The 27,273-nt window shown below is 45.7% G+C and overlaps 1 protein-coding gene across 3 annotated transcripts in view; it reads left to right on the top strand.

Annotated features, from left to right (window-relative positions):
* SANBR (SANT and BTB domain regulator of CSR) overlaps nucleotides 1-27,273 on the top strand; it is a 1,021,507-nt gene that overhangs the window by 849,988 nt on the left and 144,246 nt on the right. For all 3 annotated transcript variants that reach the window (XM_069608017.1, XM_069608018.1, XM_069608020.1), the window contains one exon: nucleotides 25,181-25,269. In XM_069608017.1, the coding sequence (XP_069464118.1) occupies nucleotides 25,181-25,269 (89 nt within the window). The remainder of the gene's footprint in view (nucleotides 1-25,180; nucleotides 25,270-27,273) is intronic.

Raw genomic sequence — 27,273 nt, 5'->3', positions numbered from 1 at the left:
TTTCCGCGAACGTGTTTGCTTTGGAGATCTCGGCGCGCCTCGACTCTTTGCAGTTTTTGTTCTTTTGGTTCTTCGAACCTGTTTGTTTTGTGAAGTATTCTCAGGATGTCTTCCTCTTCTTCCACCCCACGTCTGGGCTTCAAGAAGTGTGGGGACTGCGGGTCCAAGATGTCGGTGACGGACTCGCACGACGCCTGCCTCTGGTGCCTCAGGGAGGCCCACGACACGGATGATTGTGTCGACTGCCAGTCGCTTACGTCCAAGGCCTTGCGGGAACGTAAGAAGAAGCTGTCGGTCGGTAAGGTGTCCAAGCCCCGGAAGACGAGGGCCACTGGGCTTTCGTCGGACGATTCGAGGGGCGACTCTCTGCATCGTAGTCGTAAGTCTAGGGGATCTCTGTCCCGGAGTGGGTCCCGCCACTCCTCTGCCTCTTCGAGGCACTCCCGGAAGCGCTGTCATCGGTAGCCTTCCCCGTCCTCATCCGAGGACTCGCCCGTCGGCGGGTTTCTTATCCCACCAAGCGTTCCTCTCCGGAGGAATGGGCTTCCTTTGGGAAGAAAATGTTGGCGATTCTTGAATCGCAGGGCTCCGGTCCATCCGCGCCTCCGAGAGGGGTCGGTCGTGACCATATTGGAGACACCCTCGTACGCCTTCGGCTCGGGTGGTCGGCACAGTTCGCGGGAGAGGTCCCGCTCGGACAAGGTGAATCGTTCCAGTCATGCCCGTTCCAGGTCCCGGTCCTCGACGCGCTTGAGCCCGTTTGCAGCTGTGAAGTCTTCGAAGAAGACGTCAACGCCGGTGGCACCAAGGTCGTCGACAGACTCTCTCGAGGCTCCGCCTCCGAGGAAGTCGTCGATGCCATCGGCACACAGGCTGTCGAAGGACACGCTCGGGGCTCCGCCCTCGAGGCCTGTCGATGCAGTCGATACTGTCGGCGCCACGCTCGACGTCGACACCGATTCACTCGACGTCTCCGCTGTTTCACTCGACGCCCTCGATGCCTTTCGAGGCTGTGGTGTCGGAGGTACCCCGTGGCACGGGGGAACTCCCTAGAAAGGCTCTGGCCAAGGCAAAACATGCATTTCTCCCTTATTCAATGCCCACTTTCCAGCCTATGGAGTATATTTCCGTGGTGGAAGAGGGTTCTGAAGATGGGTTGGTTCCTGACACGGTACCTGATGAGATTCTTTCTGGTCATAGCCAGATTGAGGACCTGCGTCAGTCACTGCATGATGCCAGTGGTCTGGACACCTCTCGGGAGGTGGAGTTCTGTAGGCCTGAGCCTGGCACCCATGCCGAGTCATCGTACCGGCGCCTTATGTCGAGGGTCACCGACTACTTGGGGTGGTCGGCACCCTTAGTTGATTTTGTGCCGGATGACCTGAGGGATATCATCGACCAAGGTCCACCCATGACCCGGTACTGCCATTCCATATGGCTCTGCAAAAAAGGATGGCAGAGGCTTGGACTGCTCCGGAGAGTCTCCCGGCAGTGGGCAAGTCTTTGCCGCGAAAATACCACCCAGCCAGTAGTGACCCCTGCTACTTGACCACGCACCCCACTCCGGAGAGTTTGGTGGTGCAGGTGGCTACGGCCCCAGCAAAGCAGGCGTCGTATCCTACCATCCCTCCTGATGGGGATGACAAGCGTTTTGATGGCTGGGCGAAGAACGTTTTTTCTTCAGACTCTTCAGGCGGCCAACTCTGTATGTGCCTTGTCACGTTTCACGCACACTCTGTGGAACTGTATTTCCTTAGTGGCTGAACATATTCCCGAAGGGGACGAACGGGATAGTTTTCTTGCTATTATTTTGGATGGCAAGGATGCCATGTGTTAGTCCGTTCAGTCGGGTTTGGACATGGCAGACTGTCAGCTGGTCCATGGCGGCGAGCACTGTAATACGCAGGTTTGCGTGGTTGAGGAAGTCGGGGTTTGCTCCTGATGTGCAAGCCTGGCTCCTCAACATGCCCTTTGATGGTGAACATCTTTTTGGCAGCAAGGCTGACGAGAGCCTTGAGAGGTTGCAGACCACCAAAGCTGCAGCGAAGTCGTTGGGCGCTGCAGTCCGCCAACCTCCGCCTTTTCGTCCTAGGGGACAGCAATGGAGGGGCGTTTCCTTTCGTTATTACTCATCCTTTGGTAAAGCGAGAGGAGCTGCCAGTTAAAGGGGCCACCGTAGGTGTGCCAGAGGTGGAAAACAAGGTACTCGAGGTGCCAAGGCCACTCGGGCAGTGGCCTCTTTGCCCTCAGACAACGCCGCAGCCGCTTCAGCTCAGTCATGAGGCCATGTCCCATGGTTCGCCGGTTGGGGGAAGGCTGGCGCAGCATCTTGTAGAGTGGCGTGCCATTACTTCAGATGTGTGGGTTCTTGAGATCATAGCCCACGGCTACTGTCTTCCTTTCCGGCTGAGGCCTCGCGGCAATCCACCGGGGAATCTCTATTTGAAGAGTCTGGATCGGCTCCTTGCGCAGGAAATTCAATCCCTGCTGGAGAAAGGCGCCATAGAACTGGTGCCTGTAGCGGAGAGGAACACGGGATGGTATTCCCCTTATTTTTTGATTTCCAAGAAAGACGGGGGATTGAGACCCATCATGGACTTGCGCCTGTTTGAACAAACTCCTCAGGAAGGACAAGTTCAAGATGGTTACTCTATCTCAAGTCCTCCAGGCCCTTCAACTTCAGGACTGGTTGGTGTCTCTTGACCTCAAGGACGCTTATTTTCATGTGCCGATCCATCCAAAGCACAAGAAGTACCTGAGGTTTGCGGTTGGCGACTCACACTTAGTTTCGGGTCCTGCCGTTTGGATTGACCTCCGCCCCGAGGGTCTTCACCAAGCTCATGGTAGTGGTGGCAGGGGGGATTCACGTTTACCCCTATCTGGACGATTGGTTGATACGGGCGCGCTCCCCCGAGCAAGTCCTGAATCATCTGTCAGTCACCTGCCACTCCCTCCACAGGCTGGGCTTCTCCCTCAACTCAAAGAAGTCCCATTTGACACCAACTCAGAGGCGCCAGTACATCGGAGCAGTGCTCGACACGTCCCTGGGGCAGTGTTTTCCAGGTGAGGCCTCATCACATTCTGCAGATGGTGCACAAGTTTCAGCTTGCCCAGAGTCTCCCAGCGTTCGAGTTCTTGAGATTGCTCGGCCTTATGCCATCCTGCATTCTTCTTGTGCCAGAGGCCAGGTTGCGGATGAGAATTTTGCAATGGGCACTCAAGCTCCAGTGGTCTCAGTCCTCCGGCAGGATGTCGGACCCTGTTCAGGTGCCGTCCTCGGTCGTCCAGGACCTTCTGTGGTGGGCCGTCGAAGGCAATCCTTTTTGGCTACCGTGGCCGGAGGTGACGATCGTGACGGACGCATCCCTCACGGGATGGGGAGCTCATGCCAACGAGTTAACAGTCAGCGGTCGTTGGTCTCCATCGGAGTCAAGACTCCATATCAATCTGTTGGAGCTGAGGGCCGTCAGGCAGCGTCACTTCCTCTGTGCAGGGAGGCGATGCAGCTCTGGTTCTGGGCAATCCAGCAGGAAGTTTTGATCTCGGCAGTTCATCTGGCCGGAGACGAAAACGAGACGGCGGACGCTCTGAGCAGGCAGAGCGCAATCTCTCACGACTGGGAGTTGGCTCAGGAGATTCTCCTGGAGATCTTTGCCCTTTGGGGGACCCCTCAAGTGGATCTCTTTGCCTCCAGTGTCAACCGGAAGTGCGAAAGGTTCTGCTCGCGGGAATTTCCTCCAAAAGAATCCTTAGGAGACGCGTTCGTGGTGGAGTGGTCATTTCCACTGCTGTACGCGTTTCCTCCAGCCCCCGTCATCCCGTAAGTGCTGTGGAGGTTACGGAGGTTCGGTTCCCAGATGATCCTCATTGCTCCGGCGTGGGCCTGGAGGACGTGGTACCCAGACCTTCTCGACTTGTCCATCTGCCCTCCACGTCGTCTTCCCAACTGAGACGATCTGCTCTCACGGGAGGGGGGTCAGGTTCTCCATCCAGAGGTCAGATCCCTCAAACTTCACGCTTGGTTTCTGAAAGGTTGAGGTATAAGGATTGGGACCTCCCTGAAGACATGATGGAGGTGTTGCTTTCGCCCAGAAGGCCTGCAACTAATTCCCTGTACCGTTGGCGTTGGCAAAAGTTTTGCGACTGGTGCAGGGTTAAGAATGTGGATCCTTTTGCATGTGACATTCCTGTGGTTCTGTCTTTTTTTCTTTCTTTAGCCACATTGGCTTGCAAGTGGGTACGGTTAAAGGTTACCTGGCGGCGCTGTCCATATTTAAGCGCTAGTCTGAAGAGTGTTCTTATTTTAAAATTCCTTTAATTTCTCAGTTTCTAAAAGCGCTGACTAATGTGTTCCCTCCGTCGCTTTTCCAGGTGCCCGGTTGGGATTTGAACCTTGTCCTCAGGTTTCTGATGGGTGCTCCGTTTGAGCCTTTGCATTCATGCCCTTTGAGACTGTTAACTCTTTAAACTGTATTTTTGGTTGTGGTCACTTCCACTCGCAGAGTGAGTGAGTTACAGGTCACTTAGTTAAGCCACCCTTCACTGTATTTCATAAGGACAGGGTTGTCCTTAGAGTTCGTCCTTCCTTTCTTCCAAAGGTGGTGTCGGAATTTCATTTAGGCCAGAAGGTTGTTCTTCCAGCATTTTATCCTCCTCCACATCCTGGTAAGGAAGAGGAGTGGCTCCATAGGCTCGATCCTAGGAGAGCTTTAAGCTTTTATATTTCACACATGTCCCAGGTCAGAGTGGACGATCAACTCTTCATTGGTTACGCTGGAAAGCGTTTGGGACAAGCTGTGACTAAGCAGACTTTGTCTCGCTGGATCATCTTGGCAATTGCCGAATGTTACCGCTTGGCGGGTAAGGACCCTCCGGTGGGCTTGCAGCCCATTCTACCAGGGGTATGGCCGCCTCTACTGCCCTGCAGAGGGGTATTCCTATTCGCAACATCTGTGATGCAGCCACCTGGGCTTCGGTCCATACTTTTGTACGTCACTACGCCCTCAATTCTATCCGGGGGCAGGATCTGGTCTTTGGCAAGGCGGTCCTTTACTCTGCAATTTGATTGGGCATTCTAAATTTGTATATTCTAAATTCTTTTCCCACCTCCTTACGTTGGTACTTCTTTAGGAGTTTGTCATAGAGATGGACTACGTCGGAGGACCCAATCCCCTCGAAGAACAAGTTACTCTCTTACTTGGTAAAGTTCTTTCGATGGGATGGTCCGACGACGTATTCCATATCGCTCTCTCCCTGCCTACCTCGCTACAGAATTTCTTATGCGATTGCATCTTACATTTCTGCAAGGCTTTCTGTGGTCATACTGGCAGAAGATTGGTGCCACACGTTCTGGGAAAAAACTACAACTGAGGCTACGGGCATCGTGCGTCCTACTTATATCATCTGGTGACGTCGGCCGTCGGCGGAGGTCGTCGAGGACGGCGTATCAACGTCATCGACGCAGGACGCAGACGCCGAAAGTTTTTCCGAAGCAGCACAGCTGTGGTGATTACTGTCATAGATATGGAATACGTCGTCGGACCATCCCATCGAAAGAACGTTACCAGGTAAGAGAGTAACTTGTTCATCAACTTTTTAATACAAAGCTTTGTTCAGTTTTTCCTTGTATCATAGTACAGTAGGCCTATTGTGTAAACCCTGAATACTGCTCATCTCCCTCTTGACTGCTCAGCCACAGCTACCGACTAAATCTTTGTGGTTCAGACTGATACCAAAGGGGATTTATTTCTCTCACCTGTAGTCTTAATCTTCTGTAGTGCTCCTTAAGGGAACTGCACAGGATTCTGCCGAACACATCTCCCCGGAAAAACCGTTCACCCCATCAAGAAAAAGAACAATGGCAAAATAGTTCAACCCATCAAGAAAAAGAACAAGAAAAAGCTGGAACTAGAATGGAGGAAAGAATATGACCAATGTAAGAAAACTCAGTTTCAGAGGCAAATCTGACTGTAAAAGAAGGAAATTCAAAAGGCAAAGAAAAGGCACTTTGATGACAGAATCACCAAAGCCTCCAACACACAAAAAGAAATGTTCAACATCATAAACGAAATGAGGCACCGACCAGGTTGGGACAACACTCCAAAACCTTCACAGAAACTATGCAACATCCTTGCATTCCATTTAAAAAATAGAATCAACAAAATCCGACAAATCATACAAAACAGACCGATTAGATCTAACACACAACAAACCAGATCCAACGAAGAGCCAGAGCACAAACTCCAAAACTTCCCACAAATAACATTCGTCAAGCTGGTAAAACATAGCAAGAAAGCAGGCTTGCCCATGGACCCCTGCCCCCCAGACATCTACACATCAATCCTCACACAAGGAACGTCCTTAGAATACCTCAGAAATCTCTTTAACCTGTCGCTCCCAACAGGGGCTGTACCATGATCCTTCAAATCAGTGTATATTAAACCACTCCTTAAGAACACAAGTGGCGACATGGAAGACCTATTCCAATTACAAACCTATTTCTAACATCCCCTACCCGGCAAACCTCCTAGAAACTACGTATACAAACTAACTCAAGAGCACGTAGAAAGACACTAGTTGCTATACGAAGCACATGTCTGCTTCAGACCCACAAGAGGAACAGAATCGGCACTCTTATCCATCTGGGATGACCTAAAGACAAACGCCGACTCCAACACAACCTCGCCCTGAACCTACTTGATCTCTCTGCAGCATTCGACACAGTAAGCCATGACAACCTCATCAAGAGATTAGAAGAAATAGGTATAACAGACTTAGTACTACTCTGGATAAAATGATTCCTAGCAAACAGAACAGACTGGCTGGGTAAAACCATTCAAATCTGCTCCATGAGTGAACGACTGCGGAATAGCACAAGGATCCTCACTATCAGCCCTGTATTTCAACATCTACCAGTATACACTAATCAAGATCTTCAAAAAATTACAATCTTACGTGCTACAACTACGCAGACGACACTCAAATCATCTATCAAATCAAAGATGCACAAGAAGAAAACACAACCCTAGGATAATGTCTCAAAAGAATCTACGACTGGATGAACGGCAACAACCTAAAAATCAACCCAGCAAAGACAGAAATCATGATTATAGCCATAAACCAAGAGAACAACACCTACATCCCGTGGCCGATAGAATTGGGAACCGCGCCCACACCATCAAAAGTAGTCAGAAACCTGGGAGTCCTAATGGACAACGCGCTAACAGAACCACAAGAAAACGCAATAATTAAGAAATGCTTCTTCCTCCTTCACTCAACAAAAAAAATCCTACCATTCCTGTCCTTCACCCACAAAACAATGACATTCGTCACCCTAATCATTTCAAGAACTCGGAATGCCGGAATGCCTGCAGAATAAATTGATACGCATCCAAAACGCAGCGGCCAGACCTCTCAAAAGATCTAGGAGAGACTGTATCACACCAGCGCTAAAAATGCAAAACTGGCTTCCAATCAAGCAACGTATCACTTTCAGAACAATGTGCATAGCACACAGAGCAATCAGCAGCCAGAGAGCAGAATTACTACTAAAGAAAATAACCATTTACAAGCTGACGAGATTCCTTAGATCAAGCAGCAAAATCCACCTAGAACCAAAGCCATACACCAGGAAAAAACTTGGGGGCTCCTCTTTCTCTCATCTGGCGGCAAAAACCTGGAACAACCTCCCGAAAGAAATAAGAAACACAAAAGACGACCTAAAATTCAGAAAACTGCGTCCACCCACCCCTGTAAGGTTCGCCCCACTAGACTCTCCTAATATTAAACCTTTTGCCTTCTCCCCACTCACTATTGCTGATCCTTGCCCTGCTGCTATCATTAAGGATTCTGCCCACGACTTGGCCCCTTTCATCACAGCCTCTATTAACTCCTCATTCAAAACAGGTATTGTCCCTGACAACCTAAAGGACGCATGGGTGATCCCACTGCTTAAAAAACCATCCTTAGACCCAAGCATACCCACCAATTTCAGACCTATAACCACCGTCCCGTTCTTGCTTAAGATTCTGGACCGTGCGGTATACCTGCAGATCCAAGACTTCTTGGAATCCAATAATATCCTAGGCCTATGGCAATCAGGATTCCGCCCCAGACATGGGACTGAAACGGCTCTGATAGATTTAAAAACCCAAATTGATGTCTTGAAAGACAATGGGAAACTAGCAATGCTACTTCTCCTAGACCTTTCTGCGGCTTTTGATCTGGTTAACCACCAAATCTTATGCTGGCACCTTCATTCTGCTGCCCACTTCTCTGACTCGGCCACAGCTTGGATCAAATCCTTTCTGGGTAACAGATCCATGAGGGTCTTCTCACCCTCTGCAGCCGCTGACCCCGCTCCAATTCACTGCAGCGTTCCCCAAGGATCCTGCGTGTCACCTACACTATATAACGTTTTCACTAAACCGCTTTTTGATCTACTTGATTATCTGGGTGTCTCCTATACCAGCTATGCTGACGACACCCAGATACTCATCCCCATCACTGGCGACTATTTAGTTGACACCAAGGCCTTGAACGACGTTTATCTGGTCATCCAGGCCTGGATGGCCCAACAAGAACTATACCTTAACGATGACAAAAAGGAGCTCCTCATCCTGGTCTCCCCGCAACGTCTTAGCAAACTAGATCCCTCCCACCAGTCATTCATCATAGATGGAAACACCATTAAAGTCTCTAAAGACACAAAAACTTTAGGTTTTTACTTTGACGCCACTCTATCCTTGTCTCGACAAACAAATGCAGTCAGATCAGCCTCAGTTTACACCTGTAAACTTATTGCAGCTTGTAGACCGTTTCTGTCTACTCCGAACAGCGTCACTTTAGCCAGAACGCTCATAATGTCTAAAATTGACTACTGTAGCGCCCTCTACTTAGGAACTAGCCAAGGGAATCAAACTACAAATCACTCAGAACAATGCCATTAGGGCAGCCCTAAACATTCCTAGAAACCACCACATTTCCGAATCCAGAACTAACCTACATTGGTTACCTGTCAAGCAGAGAATAACATTGAAAACACTTGCCCTCACGCACAAATGCCTAGCCAACAAGGCCCCCCCCTACCTCTGCAACCGGCTTTCCCTCCCGACCTCAAAGAACTGCACAGACCCATAGCCTATCAATTCCAAGGTTCAAACTCCAAAAGGCAGGGGGCACGAGCTTCCCTGTCCTAGCCTCCAAGCTGTGGAACACCCTCCCTGTCACCATCAGAACTGAGGACTCATTTAACACTTTCAAGTTGAAAACGAAATCATGGCTCTTTGATCAGAACTGAGGCACCTCTGTCTTTAAGCCCCACATGCAATTCTTGTATATATCTATTTGCATCTTATTCATGTATGTAACTTTGTAAGTATTTAAGATATGTATGTAAGCTCAAGTTGCGCCCTGATGCCCCCGGGCCGCATAGTGCGCGTTACAAATAAAGAAACAAACAAACCAACAAACAACCTGGCTCTTCAAGACCTTAGAACCAGACAGAAACAACTGAAACAATAAAACCAAAAATGCAAAGAGATCCGATCAATAACAAACCCATGATGGGACAGATAACACTGAGAACCAACAGAGAAGGGGGCCACCCGCAAGAACTAAAGAGACAAGGCAAGGCTGAACCAACCACGAACGACAATCCAATCTGAACACAATAATGGCTAACAAGGCTGAAACAGACAACAGACACAACTAACAACCCAACCCACTACCCTGCATCCCCCCTGCCAGACATGACAACATAATCTCATGTGTAAACCGCCAATCCAACACAACTTTGCATTCACACTATTCAACACTTACTGCACGCTTACACGATAGCCATCTTCAAAATCAACCCCACCATATGAGCAAACCCGCTAGCCAAAACGAGACCCCTAGTGCTACACTAAGAAACCCGCACCTAAGCTAGTAAGCAGAAGATGGAATCCACTAGACTGACATACACGAAACCCAAGCAGAATTTCTGGAGATGGACTTACATCCGAAACGACTAACCCGACACACACAACCAAAATCAACGGAGACATAGTTATGGTGACTGGCTTGCGTCAAATCTGGACATGGCGGTAACGACTGAACTGCGTCGCACCCAGATAAAGCTATGGGAACGGGCATGGGTCACAGCTAGATAGTTCCATGGGGACCAGTTTGTATCACGCACAGACTGGGATGGAAGGGCAGGCCTGAGTAACAACAACGGTAGAGGCAGACTAGCGTGACATATGGACAAGAAGTCAGGGACAGCCTTGTGTCATGCTGAAACAAGATCACTAAGGAAGACATTCATCTAAACCTTGAAAGACAAACAAAATGAGTGTGCGTCTTTTCAGACAACAATGCTAATAACCAACCCTACTAAAACCTCACTCCTCTGCATACACCTCTGAAATCCTAACTAACCACAACCATACCTCTAAAACCATAGCAATCCGCTACACTGCAACAACAAACAAACCACACATAGCCATACACAACAGCGCACGACGAATACGACCGGATACCACACCAAAAAGTTCAGCGAACGGTGTTAACAGAACTGAAGCTGCCAACAGCACATCACAGCTCACTTGCTCTTTCTCCAAACTTTGTTCTACTAACTTACCCCAACCAATCCCCTTTTTTTCAGATCCGCCAGAACATTACTCCGGTGGGGATAATACGCGTTATAAATATTCCATAACATTAACATTCAGCAGCAATATTGTTTTGGGTCTACCTCTAAAGTATCTAGCAACCAATTTTGATCAACCTTAGTTGCATGATAAGCATTAGTTCAGGCCTTGTAAATTCTTTAAAATTCCACTAGACCTGCAGGTTGAGTAACTTAGTTTATCTACTCCACCTACGAGAAATCCACACGACCCAGAAAATCATGAGAGAAACACTTTTTTATCCGAAAAAACATTGCAGCAGGTGCCCAACTTTAATAGCGCTGTCGATGCACCTTTCCATAACCGTAGCTAGCAGCTAACATTTTTTATCATCACAATTATTTGAATATAATAGAAGCACTTTTTCTTGAGAAGAAACAGTGACGCAATTAAACATTGCCAGCACTGCCTATATGTGCCTTCAGCTTTTCTTAACATGGGAAGAAGTGCCAGGCTTAAATTTGTTTTAAATTCTGAACATTACATAACTTTTCAAACAACTAGTTGCGGTCTTCTGACGAAACCTCTTCAAATGCATTCTTGCTTCTTGGCCCTGGTTGCTTATGGCCCATAATATGTCTTTCTTCTGGGTTTGAAGTGAGCCAATGCAGTACTGCTTGGTTCGGAATCGTGCACAAATGTCGACCTGGGAATTTCGACGGTCGAAAATTGTGACTTTTTTTAACCCCCCCCCCCTTACACCACATATATATGTGTGGGGGTTTAGAGTATAATATTAATATGAGGGTTGCGGGGGGGTTTCCCCCGTATATATATATAGGTGGTGTAAATGGTTTAAAAAAGTCAGCATTTTCGGCCGTCGCAGTAATTGCATAGATCCCTTGGTTCGGTTCAAATCCATCAACGTCTGGGCCATCCACTGGAATCCTCATTAGTGCAGATAAAGTATCCGCCTTTAGACAGGTACACAGCTCATATGTTAACCTGTTCATGCTGCTAAATCCTCGCTCACAGACTGCGGTTGTTGGGCTGACACAGAGCATTGTTTCCAAAATTGGAAGAACATGTTTAATTTCATCTCGGCAGTCATTCAACATTTGAGTAAATAGAGATACAGGCTTGTGTCTTCTACAATGAAACACATGAAGTTTGAAATCCAGCAGACTGAATTTCCTCATCTGACAAGGTCTTTGAATAGTACTGAATACGTTTTTCAAACTCTTCATCCCCAAAACTTGATATCTGATCAACATTGTCTGGCCACAAAGTGAAATCAAAAATGGTGAACAAAGAATGTGGTTTGCCACCGATATGCTTGAGAAGCCGGTCTTGTATAAAGGATATAGCATTATGTAGAAATTCAATAGTGTCTTCTTTAACATTCCATTGGTCTTTCCTAACATACTTTCCTGGTGGTAGCAGTGGGACCTCTACCAAATGGCTATTTTTAAAGATTTGATCAAACTCTTAAAGTGCCTTCCCAAGCTTTGCCTTTGTGTGTTGAAGTTTCTGATGAATGTGATGAATCCTATGGATTCCTCACGGAAATCCTGCCTCAAGCCCACTCCCAGGTGGCCAGGGAAAGACACACTTCCTGATCCTGACCTTGGGGGTGGTGTTCTGCGGAAGGATCACCTGAGAGGAGGCGAGGCCTAGGGGGGTGAGGAGCTTCCATGGGATGAGACGCTGTATTTGTTTCCCAATGGGAAAGACATCTCACAAGTACCAGAATGTGTAACGTCTTGTTGTCGTTATGATTTATCTATTCCAGAAATTGAACATCTTAATGTGGATAAAACTAACTTGAAAGCCCTAAACTTCTTAAGAAATAGTATGTATAGTGAAAGGAAATCTGTAAATATTGGCTTAAACACTTCTCAAGTGAATCCTTGTGATGTTTCTTAAAAATACCTAGAAGAGGTGAAGCTGAATTTAAAAGTAAAATCTGACTAGAAAACCTGACTGCTGTTGGGGACTTCAAGTCCCATACTTCCCTAAGTACTGGGACGAGGAAGAGGGCTCAAGAGCAATACTGCAGGAATGGTCAGCCTGTTAAGGTAAATGACCCACACCTGAGGGAGGCTGATAGGCTTTAAAGGACCCTTCGGGTGCAGGCCATTAGTAGGAGCAGTTGGGGTAACAGCAGTAGCAGCAGGAGAACAACACGTTGCTGGCAGTCCAGGCAGAAGTTGGAGGAAAGAATAAACGCTGGGACCATAGCAGGGCAGATTCCAGCTGCCGGTCCTGTGAGGGTCTTTTCCCCCCTGAATCTGAAGTGCAGATGTTGCGCACCGGAAAGCGTGAGAAACAAAGCATTTTCCCCTGATGAACCGAGTTACAGAGACTGCGCAGCAGCTAGCGTGCAGGAGACGTTGACTGAGTGCTGGCCTACATCAGGGGGTCTCAGGAGCCAGCAGAGCTCCTTTCCGAAGTGGCATGATCAAGAACAACTTGCTAATATTTATTTGTAAAGCGCCTATACACCAGGCAAGTGTTTCAAAGCACTCGAGGAGGGAGGGAACAAGGGGAAAAACAACAGTCGTTCAGAGCCATTGAAATTCTTAAACAATAATAGTCTGCATAGGCAGAGTAAGTGCATATAGTACAGTTAACGGTGAAGATAACAGCAAATAGGTCTGATGACGATTCTGCAGTTTTTCCAAGTGCAATTAAGGCGTAACCTGCTGGGAGTGAAGACAAGGGGGAACAGACAGATGATCTTCAGGCATGGTGCAATCGGATCGCGCAAGTGCAAAGACGGTTACAAGGGAGGGGAATTGGACGGGGGACAAGTCCTGTGGAGGGGTCCCAAGTCCCAAGTGCACCCAGTCGGTGGAGATGCAGAGAGATGCCACTCTCTTGGGTCATTGATCAAGTGCAGTGATGATGAGGCGAGTGCGAGAGGTCTGTTGGGGGTGCCAGGGATCTGTGAGACTTGGTACACCAAGCGGCCAGTCAACAAGCTGTACAGAAAAGGAGGGGAAGGGAAAGAGCAGAGAGATAGATTAGCAGGGTAGATGGAGAGAGAAGGGAGAGAGAATGAAGAAGAGAAGAGGGAAGTCTTGAAGGGTTTCCGGAACTTAAGAAGATCAGGTGCAAGACAGAGGGTCGCAGGGAGGCTAATCCAGAGGGAGGCCCCTGCTGAGGATAAAGATCTCCCTCTAAATCTCTGCTTGGAGAACTGGCTCACTCGCAGAAGGTTGGAGGTAGATGAGTGGAGGGCTCGGGAGGGACAATATTTAGTTAGGCATTGTTGCAGATAGGTAGGCCCCAGACCCCAGAAATTCTTGTGGACAATGCAGAGGGTCTTGAACTTCAAAGAGGAAGTATGTCTGTTCATGAAATGCTGAAGTAGTGGAAGACCTGCAGTGTGCAAAGGGATCAAAGGCCCAGAGAAAAGCCACTGAGTGCTACGGAACGCTCTAATACCTTTCTCAGGCAACAGTAACCAAGAAGAATCACTTGCGTGTGAGTGAAATTGCTTTTATCTCGACCATTTCATTGCAAAACAATCACAGCAACAATTGTCACACTGCTGTATGAGTTGAAATGCTTTCCTAACAATATTTGAATACCGAAATGATTAAAATAGCTCAAATACAAATCGTGTATATTTTATAATATTGTATTTTGTATTGTTGTTTATGTAAAATGAATAAATACAACTTTGAAAAAAGAAGTGATTCCCAAGTGAAAGTTAACTATGGACCACTTAATAAAGCAGCAGAAAACATTGTAACAATCAAACCAAGTAATATAACTTTAAGATTGCGAGTTTCAGTGAGCATACAGGCATTACCCAAAGAGATATACAAGCATTGGCCAAGCCAAAGAGACTAACAACAAGGAAGCTGATGTAAAAACTCACATTGCCAAAGCCATAAGGAAGGATGTCAAAGTTATAATATTGGTTATACTTGGTTCATGGTGTTTCAGGAAGACAAGAGGCAAAGAGGCTGCCCTTCTGAAAGATACATTTTAGAAGAAGTGTGCATTGCTTGCATAGAAGTGCTTAAGAGCACTAATGTGAATCTTGTCATTTATAAAGAGTTGCTGAGAATTATAAAGCTGCAGAACATTGAAGCTGTTGTGAACTTGTGTTTGTCAGTGGATCAAGAACGTCAGAAGTACTGTTGAATGTGGAAAACTGTGGGGCCTGTGAGTATACCCACACAGTGAATCTTTGTGGAAGCAGGCCTGCCATGAGAGTGTGCCAGGTGTGAACTGAAGTAGTAGACCTGGTGCTGAAGGAAACCAGGTGGAAATTGAAGCGCTGTGAGGTTATCCTGACAAAGAGAAAGTTATAATTGATGGTGTTAGAAAGGAAAGCTGAGAAAATCTGATATCAACAAACTGTGTTTCTGTGAATCTTATAAGTTGTGGCAAATCATCCTACCAAGAATATCATTTGATGCTATTGTACTCAAGGGTCCTCCGATCTCTCCATAACAATTCGTAATCAAAAGGAGCACATGCCGGGCAAGAAGTAATGCTGTTTATTGCAGCTGGGTGAGCACAAATCAAACAGAACTGTGGACTGAAAATGAATGTTCAGTGCTGACATCTGATCTTAGTGTGTGTTAGTTGTATACCACACATACAATAGCCAATGCATTATAAACAGTAACAGTTTGAAAGTACATGTTTTCCACCAGTGTTCCCAGGCCAGTTATTGGTTGATCCTTATCATATCCTTAGTACTTGACGTATCTTAGAGGGATGTGATTGGAACAATCCGGTCAACAGCACCCCAGAACAGCCCTCCCATGTGGTGCCATATTGATTCTCTTCCCTCCCAGGAACAATCTGCAATTATTAAAATAACATTTGTGCTGACCGCTAGGGCTTTATTCATCTGCTGTTGGTCAGCAACATCACGGAAGGAACACGAGACACCCTGCTTCTGTGGGAAGGGGGACATTCAAACGGTATCTGCCAGATATTGGCCTTTGAAAACCTTGTAGGGGATACTCTGATGGCTGGCTCCCTCCCAGGGACACATAAACGTATTGTCTGATTGGTCCTCCCAGAAAACGTTTTGGGTATGTTTGACCATGTGCAAATTGCCCTCAGCAATTTGACCTAAAAATATCAGCTTCCTGTCCCATAGCCACCTGCCGATAGGCACTTCTGACCATGTAAATGTATCTCTGGCTCACGTCCACCTCTCCACCACCCCCAAGTGCCTGCAAGATTGTTAAATGCAATCAGTGAACTGCGCCAATCAACACAAATACAGTAACAGTTAAATTGTATTTTTATAATTCATTGCACAGCCTAATTCCATTCCACAGCCTGATACGTGTTTCGAGCAAAGCTCTTTTTCAAAGGCGATGAACCTTGTCCGAGAAGAATCTTAATATTACTTGCTATTGCAATGACCATTAGGGGAATTCAGCCTTCCGGCAACAACAGTATCCAAGAGAAAGATTGGCTTGCTGCCCCATGTTGGTCCGAGCTGGTTCAGTCTGCCTGTGATGCGCAGCCTGAGCTCTGTCTCCCGCCCCAGTGGCCTACGAGCTGTTGATCATGGGACAAATTTTCAATGAAAATGAGTTTGTTTGAGTGATGGAATATTAGGATTGAAGTGACTACGTGTGACGGATGTTCCAAATTACACAGCACATGACACTTTTTCAACCAATAGGCATCTACTATTTAGGTCAATAATTTGACCAGGTACTGCCTATTATTGTCTGCCTCTCCATTTTGAATCTGTGTATGTAGAAAGTGTTATTTGGTGATTTGCCTTTCTGTATCTCTTAGAGATTGGTGTTTGTTTTATTGCTTCATTGTATTTAGCATTACTTTTTTTAACTTTGGTCTGATATTGATAAAAATTGATCGATTTATTTTTGTAGAAAAATAGTCTCGCAAGTGTATTTAGAGACTAGAGGTGTAACCACTTGACCAGCAATTCTAGTTTATCTCGAGTGAATTGAGATTCTTTATCTCCTAGTGTTTTGTTGTTCCATGTTCAAGGCTTTGCCTATGTTGAGGATACACTAGAAATGGGATTGTACCTTCCTCATACCTCCCTTTTCATGTTTAATTTGATCATGTGTTTCAGGGCAGGATTCCCCCCGGCTAAAAGTGTTGTTTTCTCTGCACCCTTCTTGTGTTCCATGCACTTATCATAGATGGGTCCCTTTGGCTGATGGTACATACAGTACATCCCACCTCCTGCAATTCCCCGTGTGTGTCTCTCTCTCTCTCTCTCTCTCTCTCTCTCTCTCTCTCTCTCTCTCTCTCTCTCTCTCTTTGTGTCTCTACAGTAGAAGGCATAAAATAAGCGGTCGCAGAGCAATTTGCTGTGCAATTCTGTAGGTTCGCTAATCAAGTTGACAGGTAAATGTTCGTCAGGGTAGGCATAGCTTGGCGTTTATTGAAACTTATCATTTTATAAAATGCCATTTTGGGAGAAATCATCTAAAAGTTGTCTGCCTCACATTTCTGACCCCTCAGATGAAGGACCTCAATTTTCCTTGCTGCTTCAGAAATGAGGCTGTCTTCCTGCTGGAACGCCTTTGATACTTGCTGAAGTAGGACAGTAGAGTCTATCATAAAGTATTCAAAATAAAGAAATTACTTTGATTTCAAATTGTGGAGCCACCCCTTGGCCTTGTTAGCATATTCGTCTTTACCAGTTGCTAGGTGCTCAAGGTGTACTATTGTAGGCTCCCAGTTGGTCTTGACAGCAGTTAGCGCTCTGAGGATTTGCCACCCATCTAAACTGCTGTAAACCACTAGAATTTTTCAGTTGCTCTTCAAGGTTGTCTATCTCTTTAAATTCCCTTCTACGCTTTGGTGAATAATACAGTTTAAAACATCCTTTCAGTACCTCTTCAAACCTGATTAAATATTTCCTTCTTAGCATCACAGACTTGCAAGTTCTAGATTGTGAGCTACGCAGTGCACAACTGAAATATGATTACTGTTGTCCCATCCCTGGTTTGCAGACGTCTCATCAAGTAACTGCTTCACAGCTTCAGATGTACTGCCTAAGTTTACAGCAGCACCATCTGTATTAATGCCAACGCATTTCTTCCCAAGACTATCCACTGATACGCCCACACTTTGTAGATCACTCAATATTGCATCCTTCACTCCGGATGCACTGGAGCTTTTCATGCCTACGATTTCATACAGCTGTGTAACAAGGATTCCTTCAGAAACATATTGCACGTAGATGAGTTCTTGTTCCAAGATGCCTTTATCAGTTGATCCATCAGACAGAACACTGAGGAACATAGCATTTTGTATGTGTGATTGCATTTTTATTTTCATGGACTCAGAAATTGCCATCACAAAGTCACGATCATTACTGTAGGTTTCCATGATCCTATCTGGATTCTTCTTCTTTTTGAGTTTGCAGAGTTTGGGGAATTTAGCAAAAGCCTCTCCTTCCTTGGCAACATAGCAAGCCATATTGAAAAGAATATTCAAATGCTCACTATTTTTACATGCATTTTCTTAACAGATTTAACTAACCTGGTGAGCTTGGGCTTTTCTAGTGCAGCAGCATGTAATATGCATTTTTGTTGAGATGTGCTTTTGTTATGCCATACCAAATTCTCTTGCTTACATTTTTCAGTAATACCAACATTCAAGGAAGATTTTGTGGCTGTGAAATTATAATACTTCCTGCAAACGCCACAATACAAAAATGCAATCTATTTTTCGGCAGGTCTCCAGATCATGCCCAATTTCACTGAGTTTGCACACCTGTTTTAAATAATTGTAATTGCTCCTCACTAGTGTCCAGTCAAGCCAGCTCAAATGGAGGTGGAACAGGCATGAAGTCAAATGAACCAATACAGCAATTGCAAATTGTGAAATCTTGCTTTTACTTATAGTAAAAACACCATTTCAGCATTTTCACAAATAAAAAAACAGTTCTCTGGTTGTGTCAAATCATTCATAATAGGCTTCACTCGACACAAGAACAAAGCAGTCTCGGAGGACTTGTCAAATGTAGCCCAAACAGAACCCAACCAGCACATGCAATGGGTGTAAGGTGGGTGGGTGGGGGTAGAGACAGTGGAAGTGGCGTGGATAGTAGAGAGAGAAGTGGTGGGGATAGAGAGAGTGGGTGTTTGGTGTGTGGGTGTAAAAAGGCAACATTAGAAGGACAAAGAAAATCTGCTGTCAAAGGTTGCCCAAAAATAACCCTACTGTCCATGAAAAATAGCCCAATATGAAATGACTGCACAGCTGGGTAATGGAAAGCCTGACACACGCTTTGCTTCTTGGCATAGTGAAAGCCTCAGGGATACCCACAAAAGAATACAAAATTAAGAAATATTTGCAAGTATACATGCTAAAGACAGATATATTCATATTAATCGTGAGGATGAATGGGTGACTGGATGAAGAAAAGCCAATGTCTAGTGCCATTCCAAAGAAAAGAAAACATCCTGTCAGGCTAATGAAAGTATAGTAATGTTTGGAACAGTGAATTGTGTCAAATATTTCAAATAAATGCTATACTAACTGTTAGATAGAATTTTCATATTTGGGAATAATCTTCCTGAACTGTGTCAACCCCGGAACCTTTTGCTTGGACTTGGTAACTATTTTGCCTTGTCCCTAGGTGAAGGGGAATCTTTTTTCCCCTCTCACCTAGTCTTTTACTGTTTTTTATGGTCACCTTGTTAAGTCTCTCCATAGTGTATGGTTGAAGTTAGTTTCCTACAACTTTTGGGATTAGCTGGGCTGCCCGTTTGGGCTCCCTTGTTAATTTCTACTTCATGTACTTGGGCAAACTACTCTTCCCAAGTAGTGAACAGGGATGTTCATCCCTTTTACATTTTGTATAAGTGAGCCAGCACACCCCACCTTATGTTTAGTGCTGGGGAGATACAATTTATCCCCTTTCTTACTTACCTTTAACATTTTAGTTACAATTGCAAGTTTGCTTGAATGGCTGGTGGCAGTGCAACTACTTTTATGACTTTTAGTCATTATTACTTGCAGGCTGTTAAATCATAAAATAGTCCATAGGCGCCCCTCTGTGAGAACGAACACGGCTAAATGACCTGTTCTTTGGGAAGGTACCCACTCAAGAGTCCGCAGCCACACTTAAGCTCACTGTACCTTTCACAGAAGGGAAATATCCATTTGCATATCAGTCTTTGTCCCACCCACATGGGCAGTCCAGCCCTAAATGCTATGGCAAATCTCTTCTGAACAAGAGTACCAACAGCAGCACCATACACATGTTTCATCCTTGTTGGGCCTCATCAGTGAGGTGGAGCTAAGCCTCTCTGAGCACAGGGAGCAAGGGGTCCACGTCTGGATGACCCTAGGAAACTTAGGGTGACTAAGCCTAAGTTCCGTAAACAATAAAAAAATAGTCCATAGGCGTCCCTCTGTGAGAACGAACACGGCAAAATTACCTGTTCTTTGGGAAGGTACCCACTCAAGAGTCCACAGCCACACTTTAGCTCACTTACCTTTCACAGAAGGGAAATATCAGTTTGCATATCAGTCTTTGTTAAATCAGCCTCGGTAATGCACAGAAGGGCCACCATTCTGGTAGAATGGTGGGATCCTTTTTTTTTCTCGCCATTCTCGTGTACTTGTTGTTTCTGAGGTCTTCCCCTGCCCTTCTAGGCCAGAACGACCTCTGTTGTAATTTTGACTTCGGCAGCAATCCTTAGTATTCCCTGCCAAGGCTCCAGAGTGTCTGAGAAGGCAGGAAGTGAGGGAGCAGTCCAAAATTACACAACCCTTTCACCTTGCCAGAAAGGAACCCAGTCTCAATGAGGAGCTGGCTGCCCTCATTGGACAGCCAGAACGCTCCTTTCTGTAAATTGCAGGAAGAGATTGCAGAAGTTGTGCTGTAGTTCCTGCTAAATACTCCGATCCTGGAAGAAGCTGGCAAGTTGACCACTGAAGTGGAAACCGAAGAGGAAGATGGGGAAAGGACATCTGTAGCGATTTACAGCGACCGAAGAGCCTGCAGTGTAACTGGAGCCTGATGTAACCGTTCCTTCCAATCAACCTGGGCATCCCAAAAGCGACGACTCCTACCAGGAGTCTGGTGGGACCCACTAGTCTCAAGAATACCTACATTTTGAGCCAACCCATGACGTGCTGCAAACTTGCTGGGCTGCAAACTGCCAATACCCTGGGATCTCGAGTCTGAGTGTGATGTGTGGTCTTCCGAAGTCCAAATCCAGCCCAAACATTTGTGCAGCCGTGAGAATCCATGAAGAAATCTTTGCCGGAAACCTTCTCTGATGATTGCTGCTGCAGGTTCCCATCCAGTGTCCAGTTCTTTCATCTCCAGACCATGAATCCACAGACTGGGTCTTGTGCTTTTGCATCCTGAAGGCATCCACTCTGAAGCTCTTCTTTTCTTCTAAGGTACTGTGTTGGCTTGGGTAATACTTACCGTAAGTCGTGTGTGAATCCCATGAGGCTGAGTGGGTGATTCGTGTGGTTGGGAGTTTGCCCATGCCACTTGCCCAGGCCTAATGCTGAAACGCTTATAAGATGCCTTCTCTGAAGTCCCTGAACACTTTAACTAACTGTGAAGCTAATACTTACTTGCATAAGAAGATATCCTCTAGAACTTTGAATTTCCTGTAACTGAAACCTATCTCAACCTGCCTACAGCTGGCACCTAGACCACCAGGGCCCCTCTTCTGCCTCTGAGAGAACTCTTGCAACAGAGTAGGGAAGGACTGGATAAGGAAAGGCCTCTGTCTTGAAGTATAGCGAGCATAAAAGTACTGACTTACTGAAAGACGTAGTGTGGTAATTGTATCTCTGTGAAAGAAGAAGTTACAGAGTGTTCTTAAGTTATACTTACCTTTGAGTTGCATTGTGCCCTCTAAAAAGTATATAGGTTGCTTTACTTACTTTGAATCGCGTTTCCCCCTTCTGAAAAGTAATTAGTGTTGGTACTGTTTTATCATTGCTTAACTGAATGAGTCTAAAAGCTTACCAATAGGGTTCACTTAACTTGAATAACATTGTGTTCTTCAAGTGTACCACAGGGTTTTGCTTTCCTTGGTCTGCTTTATACAGATCTAAAACTGTCTATGAGTTAATACTTGTCTGATGAGTTGCTTGTAGTCCCTCTTAAAAGTATATATGGCTTACCTTGATTAGCTGCTGCTCTTCTAAACTTGTAACCATGGGTTGTGCGTTCCTGAATTGCTTTGGTGTACTGTGTATAACAAGCTATTAGGTAGTGGATGGTTATGTATCGATAGGTCAGTTGCTTACCTTGAAAACCTTGTGTCATTCTTAACGTGAAATAGGGTTTTGCTTTCCCTGATCTGCTTAGTGCATTCAGAAATAGTTATGGAATGTTAATACTTATCATTGAGTAGCTTAAGGCCCCTCCAGAAAGTATATTAGTTGATTTTCTAACTCTGAACTGAGTTCTAAAAAGTAATGTTGCAAGGAGTATACTTGAAACATGGTTAATTTATTATGTGATTTCATAATCGAGTGTCACTGCATGACTGACCGGGTCAACTACCCTTGAATTACTAATTGTATTCAAAAAGTATATCTAACCTGGTCTTATTCCCCAAAAATAGTATACTACTATCCTGAATGTATAAACCTAGGTTTGACTCACCTTGATGTGCTTCTTGTGCCTCTCAGTAAGGTTATACCTTGGTTTGCATACCATAGGTATTGAGTTGGTTTTTATGATTATGTTAATATGATGTTATAGTACTTATTATCTGGAATTATCTTGGTCTACTTGTATTTAAATAAATCCTTTATTTTTACAATACTAAGGGCCTAATTCACAGAAGCATTTTATAATGGCAAAGCCCCACTGGAAAACTCTGGCCATAGTGTTTCAGTGTTACTTTGGACCATATGTATACTTTAATTTATTTGTACTGATTCTACAGCCCTCTCTCCTAAAATAAGACTGACTGCTCTGTCCATGCTACCAACATTCTCAGGTGGTACAGCCGTATACTAAGAGTGGAGCTTATGTACTGTCTCAGATGTATGGTTTTATGAAGCCCTTAGTTGGACTTTAGAAAATCTGTTCTAATGCTCACTCATTAGTGCAAACACATGGATGAACAGTGCCTCAAAGTTCATGCATCAAGACCATTCTTCTTTGAATAATTGGATAAATAAGCTGCAATGGGTAAAATAAGCTGCCCCTAAAGTTACTTTGCTGCAGTATGCACTGTGCTGGGTGATTGTATTTGGAGAGATAGGCCCTTCATATTGAATTTTCGTGACAACACGGTTTTCATCTAATGTGGGCAACAGTTCACAGCCATGGCATTGTCACCAGCTGGATGCATCTTCCATTCAACTGGGTTCTGGATCACGAAAATCGCTCTGTCTCACTGCAGTGCTCTGGTAGTTGATGAATTTGTTTTGCTTCCATTTCTTCATCTCCGCATTGTGGTACGAACATGAACCCCTAACGCTCTGCCATTTCAGTTTTAAATGGAAGTGGATAACAAAAGATGTACAGGCGAAGACTGCCACACTGACAGACCTGTTGAACAAATATTGCTAAAACATCTATTTCCTTAAACATGATATTTGAAACATGTATTTGCAAAACGTATACATTTTGTAACACAGGTAATCAAACGGTTTGTTAAAAATAACAAGTCAAGAGTGAAATGTGGAGAAAATGCATAACACGTAACTATTGCCCAATACTACAGTTCATAAACCGTGTTCAGTCAGTCACAGATGTAAAAAAATGAGCAGATAAAAGCCGACAGGACAGCAGCGCATGCTTTTATTGTGGAAATAGTTGAAAAGGGTGTATCAAAAGATAGTACCAGAGGTCCTATGAGCAAGAACATTGTTTATTGCTAACGTACTTACTCTGACTAATGAAGCGGATGTTCGAGTTCTATTCTAGTTACACCAAGATGTCGATCGTGATTTGGCAAAGCGAAACATGAGTTCAATGCAAAGTGGATAAATAAACGAAACAAGAGGGCAGTGGCCTACACGGGCGGGTTGAAGTGATGAGTGCATCGACATGCAAGTGATGCATGATAGGAAGCAGACTTCTAAGGTGTGCACCGAGGATACTGCCAAGCCTGTGCTTTTTACAGCAGGCATGGGCATGCCTTAAAGGAAATCCGTCCACAGGCAGGAACCCTTGCTTGAATGATTGAGCAGGCACGTAATGCAGCTCGAAGCCCGGGTAAACAAATGTCTAAACTATGCCCTGAATTGAAAATGTCAAGTATTCTCCAGTATTCTCCAGTTGGGTGCTACTATACACCCAGCTTCTATTAAGCTGCTTCCAGTTGATGATATGGAGCAGTCCGAAGAAGCTTTCCCTGTGATTGGCTGTCCTTAACTAGCTCATTCTACTCGTTCTGGGTTCCTTAGTGGATAGCGTGTACATTTATCCTTACCTGATCTGTTTTCTTCATGTAAAAGGAAAAATGGTACAATGTGACTGCCATTTTATTTCTATAATTATATGAAGATGGACCTGCCATTTGGGGTCATGGTCTGAGTATGCCTGATCCTGAAATGGGGGGCCAAGAAATGCTGTAAAGCCATGAAGTTAGGGGGACCAGCACAAGGCGGACCTAGTACATGACAGGCTCTTCTGAACCAAAGATCCACTCTTGTAAACCTGCTTTTTCTTCTAATGTTCCCCAACTGTGAAAGGAGAAAGTAATGGAAACAAAAGCAGCCCAGCATTGTCTGCCTGCTATTTTGTGGTCAGACAATTCAAAAATCAAAGGACTGTACGTTGCATGACGTTAAAATGGTAGATCAAGCAATGCTATTGGCTTACTGTTCCCCCACTTCCCTACTCCAGCCATCTTTTGTAACATCATAAAATATTCGTGAGTGAAGTACCAATGTTTGTAGTAGGAATGGAGTGACGAGAACTCATCCATTCAAGGTGTGCCTGACCCTTCCCTGTCAGAGTAATGCTTAACAGGAAGGAAACAGTAAGTCTAAATCATGATCCGCAAACCAATGCAGAAACGTCACTGGTCTCAGGGCTTGAACCCTCATGCAATGCCTAACAGATTGATAGGTATGTTTAATAGAGCAATCAAAGTACAGTATGCTGCTGGACTCGCTACTAGTTAAATGGTTTTGACTAGACACCTAGGAACCAAGTTTTAAATTAGCTCAACATTGCTTAAATAGGAGCCATTAAATGTAGATGTGCAAAGAAATCTGTAAAAAAACAATAATTGTTTGTATGCTTACAAAGCGCTTTATGCTGAATTCCTCCTGCCTCTAAGCTCTATAATAAAGAGTTTAATCAACGAACGCACTTAATAGTACTATCATTTTTTTAGCTCGGTTCAGTCAGCCCTGCCGTTTCATTCAAACTTGCGAAGTTCAGATTAACCTCATGCTCGTTCTTTACTTGTGAGCTATCCACCCAGCCAATGTTGACAAAACATTTTAATGAACAAATCTTTGTTTATGCCTCTTACACAAGACCCGCCTCGTTAGATTTGATGTAGAAGTGTGCAACCACGACTGTCACAAAACAGATGATCACTAGAAAGAAATGGTAGAGTTGTACTTTTCTTTTGCCCTCATTGCAGATCAGCGAAGGATGAGTGAAATCACGGGACACCTGATCAAAATTAGATTGGGAGATTTGGAGCGTGTCAAATCCAAGGAAGGGAAGGAGGTAAAATGCTTTTTTTACATATTATTAAATTTTTTATATGGTCTTTTATTTTGTTTTTGCCTGTGCTTTTTTTTTTTAAACGTAGTTGCATGCATGCTTTAAAAACAAATGAAAAACACTTCTCAAAAATGTAAATGAATTCAAAGTGATTTGCTTCTAATGGCTGCTGACTAGATTATATATGTTTGTATTGTCTCTTGGTTAATTTTGCCTTTGTCAATCATTCTTTTATCTACAGCAGTTATGACTCTCAGGTAAAGCAAATGGTGTCTGAAAACAGCCTGTCTTGCGGAACAGCTAAAAAGTGTTCAAGTCCCTTTCCCACTTGCTATCTTACCTCTTGCTGATTCTCTTACCAATATTTATGTTCATAGTAGATAAATGTTGTTGGACAGTTAATTATCATATAAATCTTTAGTTTTATTTAGCTGACTGCTCCATCCTATCTTGGTTTACAGTTTGTTTGTTTTCAAAGGCTCTAAATGCGTGTTCCTCTACGTTACGTTCCCTATCCTTTATGCTTATGGAATTTTGTTCCCAGGAAGGGTCGGAGTCGGAGCATCGTGCAAAGCGGCATTTCAGTTCTAAAAAAGAAAAATAGATGGGGGGGCGTGGCTTGACGGCCATGTGGTAGGCAGCAAGGCTTCAGAGCTCCGTGAAGATCCTGTATGCAATCGGGCAAGCTGGCGAGATTTTGCTATACGAACACTGTTAAAACGCAATGAGAAGGTGGCTAAAGGTCCAGTGCACGGCTTGGGAGATTCTCGTTGAGAACCGGAGTGAGAAACGAGCAAAAAAGAAACTGAGAAGATCCTCGCTGCCAAACCCATAATGGTGGGGGGGCATGCAGCGCAGCTCACTAAGGAGAACCCGTGCAGTGAGGGAGATGGTGAAGGGAACGAAAGGCGTGGTGGCATGACCAGTGGGGGCAGCTGCACCACAAGCAGTGTCCAGATGGCATATCGGAGCAGGGGAATGACGACAGGACTTCAGTGGTCCGAGGGGAACCCGGTCTGCCCAGAGAACACAGGTAGCACAGAACGCCACAGGCAGGCTGACCGAGGCGCAGGGCATCAGTCGCCAGGACATCAGGCGAGCAAGAGCCAGTACTAGTGAAGTGGCTCTATAACGACCCCGAGTGAGCCGGAGAAGCGGGCAACACCTCACCAGTGCGGACAGTGCCTCAGGCGGTCCCGAGACCCGAGGCGCAGCGAGGGGATCCAGTATCCTGCGGCCCCATCACCTCCCGCGGCGAACAGCAATCCAGGGTGACCCCCAGCGGCAAGTGACAGCAGCGCCCCCAAGACCTCAGCTGGCCTGGAAGCAGAGCATCGCCCGCCTGAACCAAGGCACGCAAGGGCATGACAACATCTACTTTCCATAACATGTGGCGGGAGCAGATCGGCCAGGCGGCCCGCCAGGTGCTGCAGCGAGACCACAGAGAAACCCATGCCCGCCTGCCTGCACTACAACAGAGATAATACCCGCAGCATCTGCGCGTGGGAGAGAAGCGAGCTGTGCTTGTGGGCCATCACAGCTTCTGGTAGGCGAATGGAAGAACCTGCGGCAGGACCCGCACAGACCGAGCCGGCCCATGTGAAGGTGAGCGGCACTACATCAAAAGGTGCCGGAGGGAAACATAAGCTCAAGGGCCACCAACGGGGGGGACAGCACTTAGGAGATTTCAGATACACCCATCAACTTGGAAGGCCACAATCCACTGCCATATTACATTGGCGTAGACGCTGACCAGGACATGGGTCTGGGTCCAACGGGTTGGGCCAAAGGAAGACCACAGAGGCAGTACAGTGCTCTCTGGCCCATTCAGAAAGGGCAGAAGACACCATAAGGGGGCGCTTGACACATCCACCAGCCTGCAGGCTCAGCCATTGCACCCTGAGGCGTATGCGAGCACGCCGGACATAGCGCAGAACCCCCCCCCCGTGAAACAAGGGTAGAGCGAGAGGGGATAACCCCGTACACTGGGGGAAACATCAACACAGC

The sequence above is a fragment of the Ambystoma mexicanum genome, chromosome 4q (assembly GCF_040938575.1).
Source record: "Ambystoma mexicanum isolate Mex_15411 chromosome 4q, UKY_AmexF1_1, whole genome shotgun sequence".
Lineage (NCBI taxonomy): Eukaryota > Metazoa > Chordata > Amphibia > Caudata > Ambystomatidae > Ambystoma > Ambystoma mexicanum.
The sequence above is the reverse complement of the archived record's forward strand: the minus strand, read 5'-3'. Positions and strand labels throughout refer to the sequence as shown.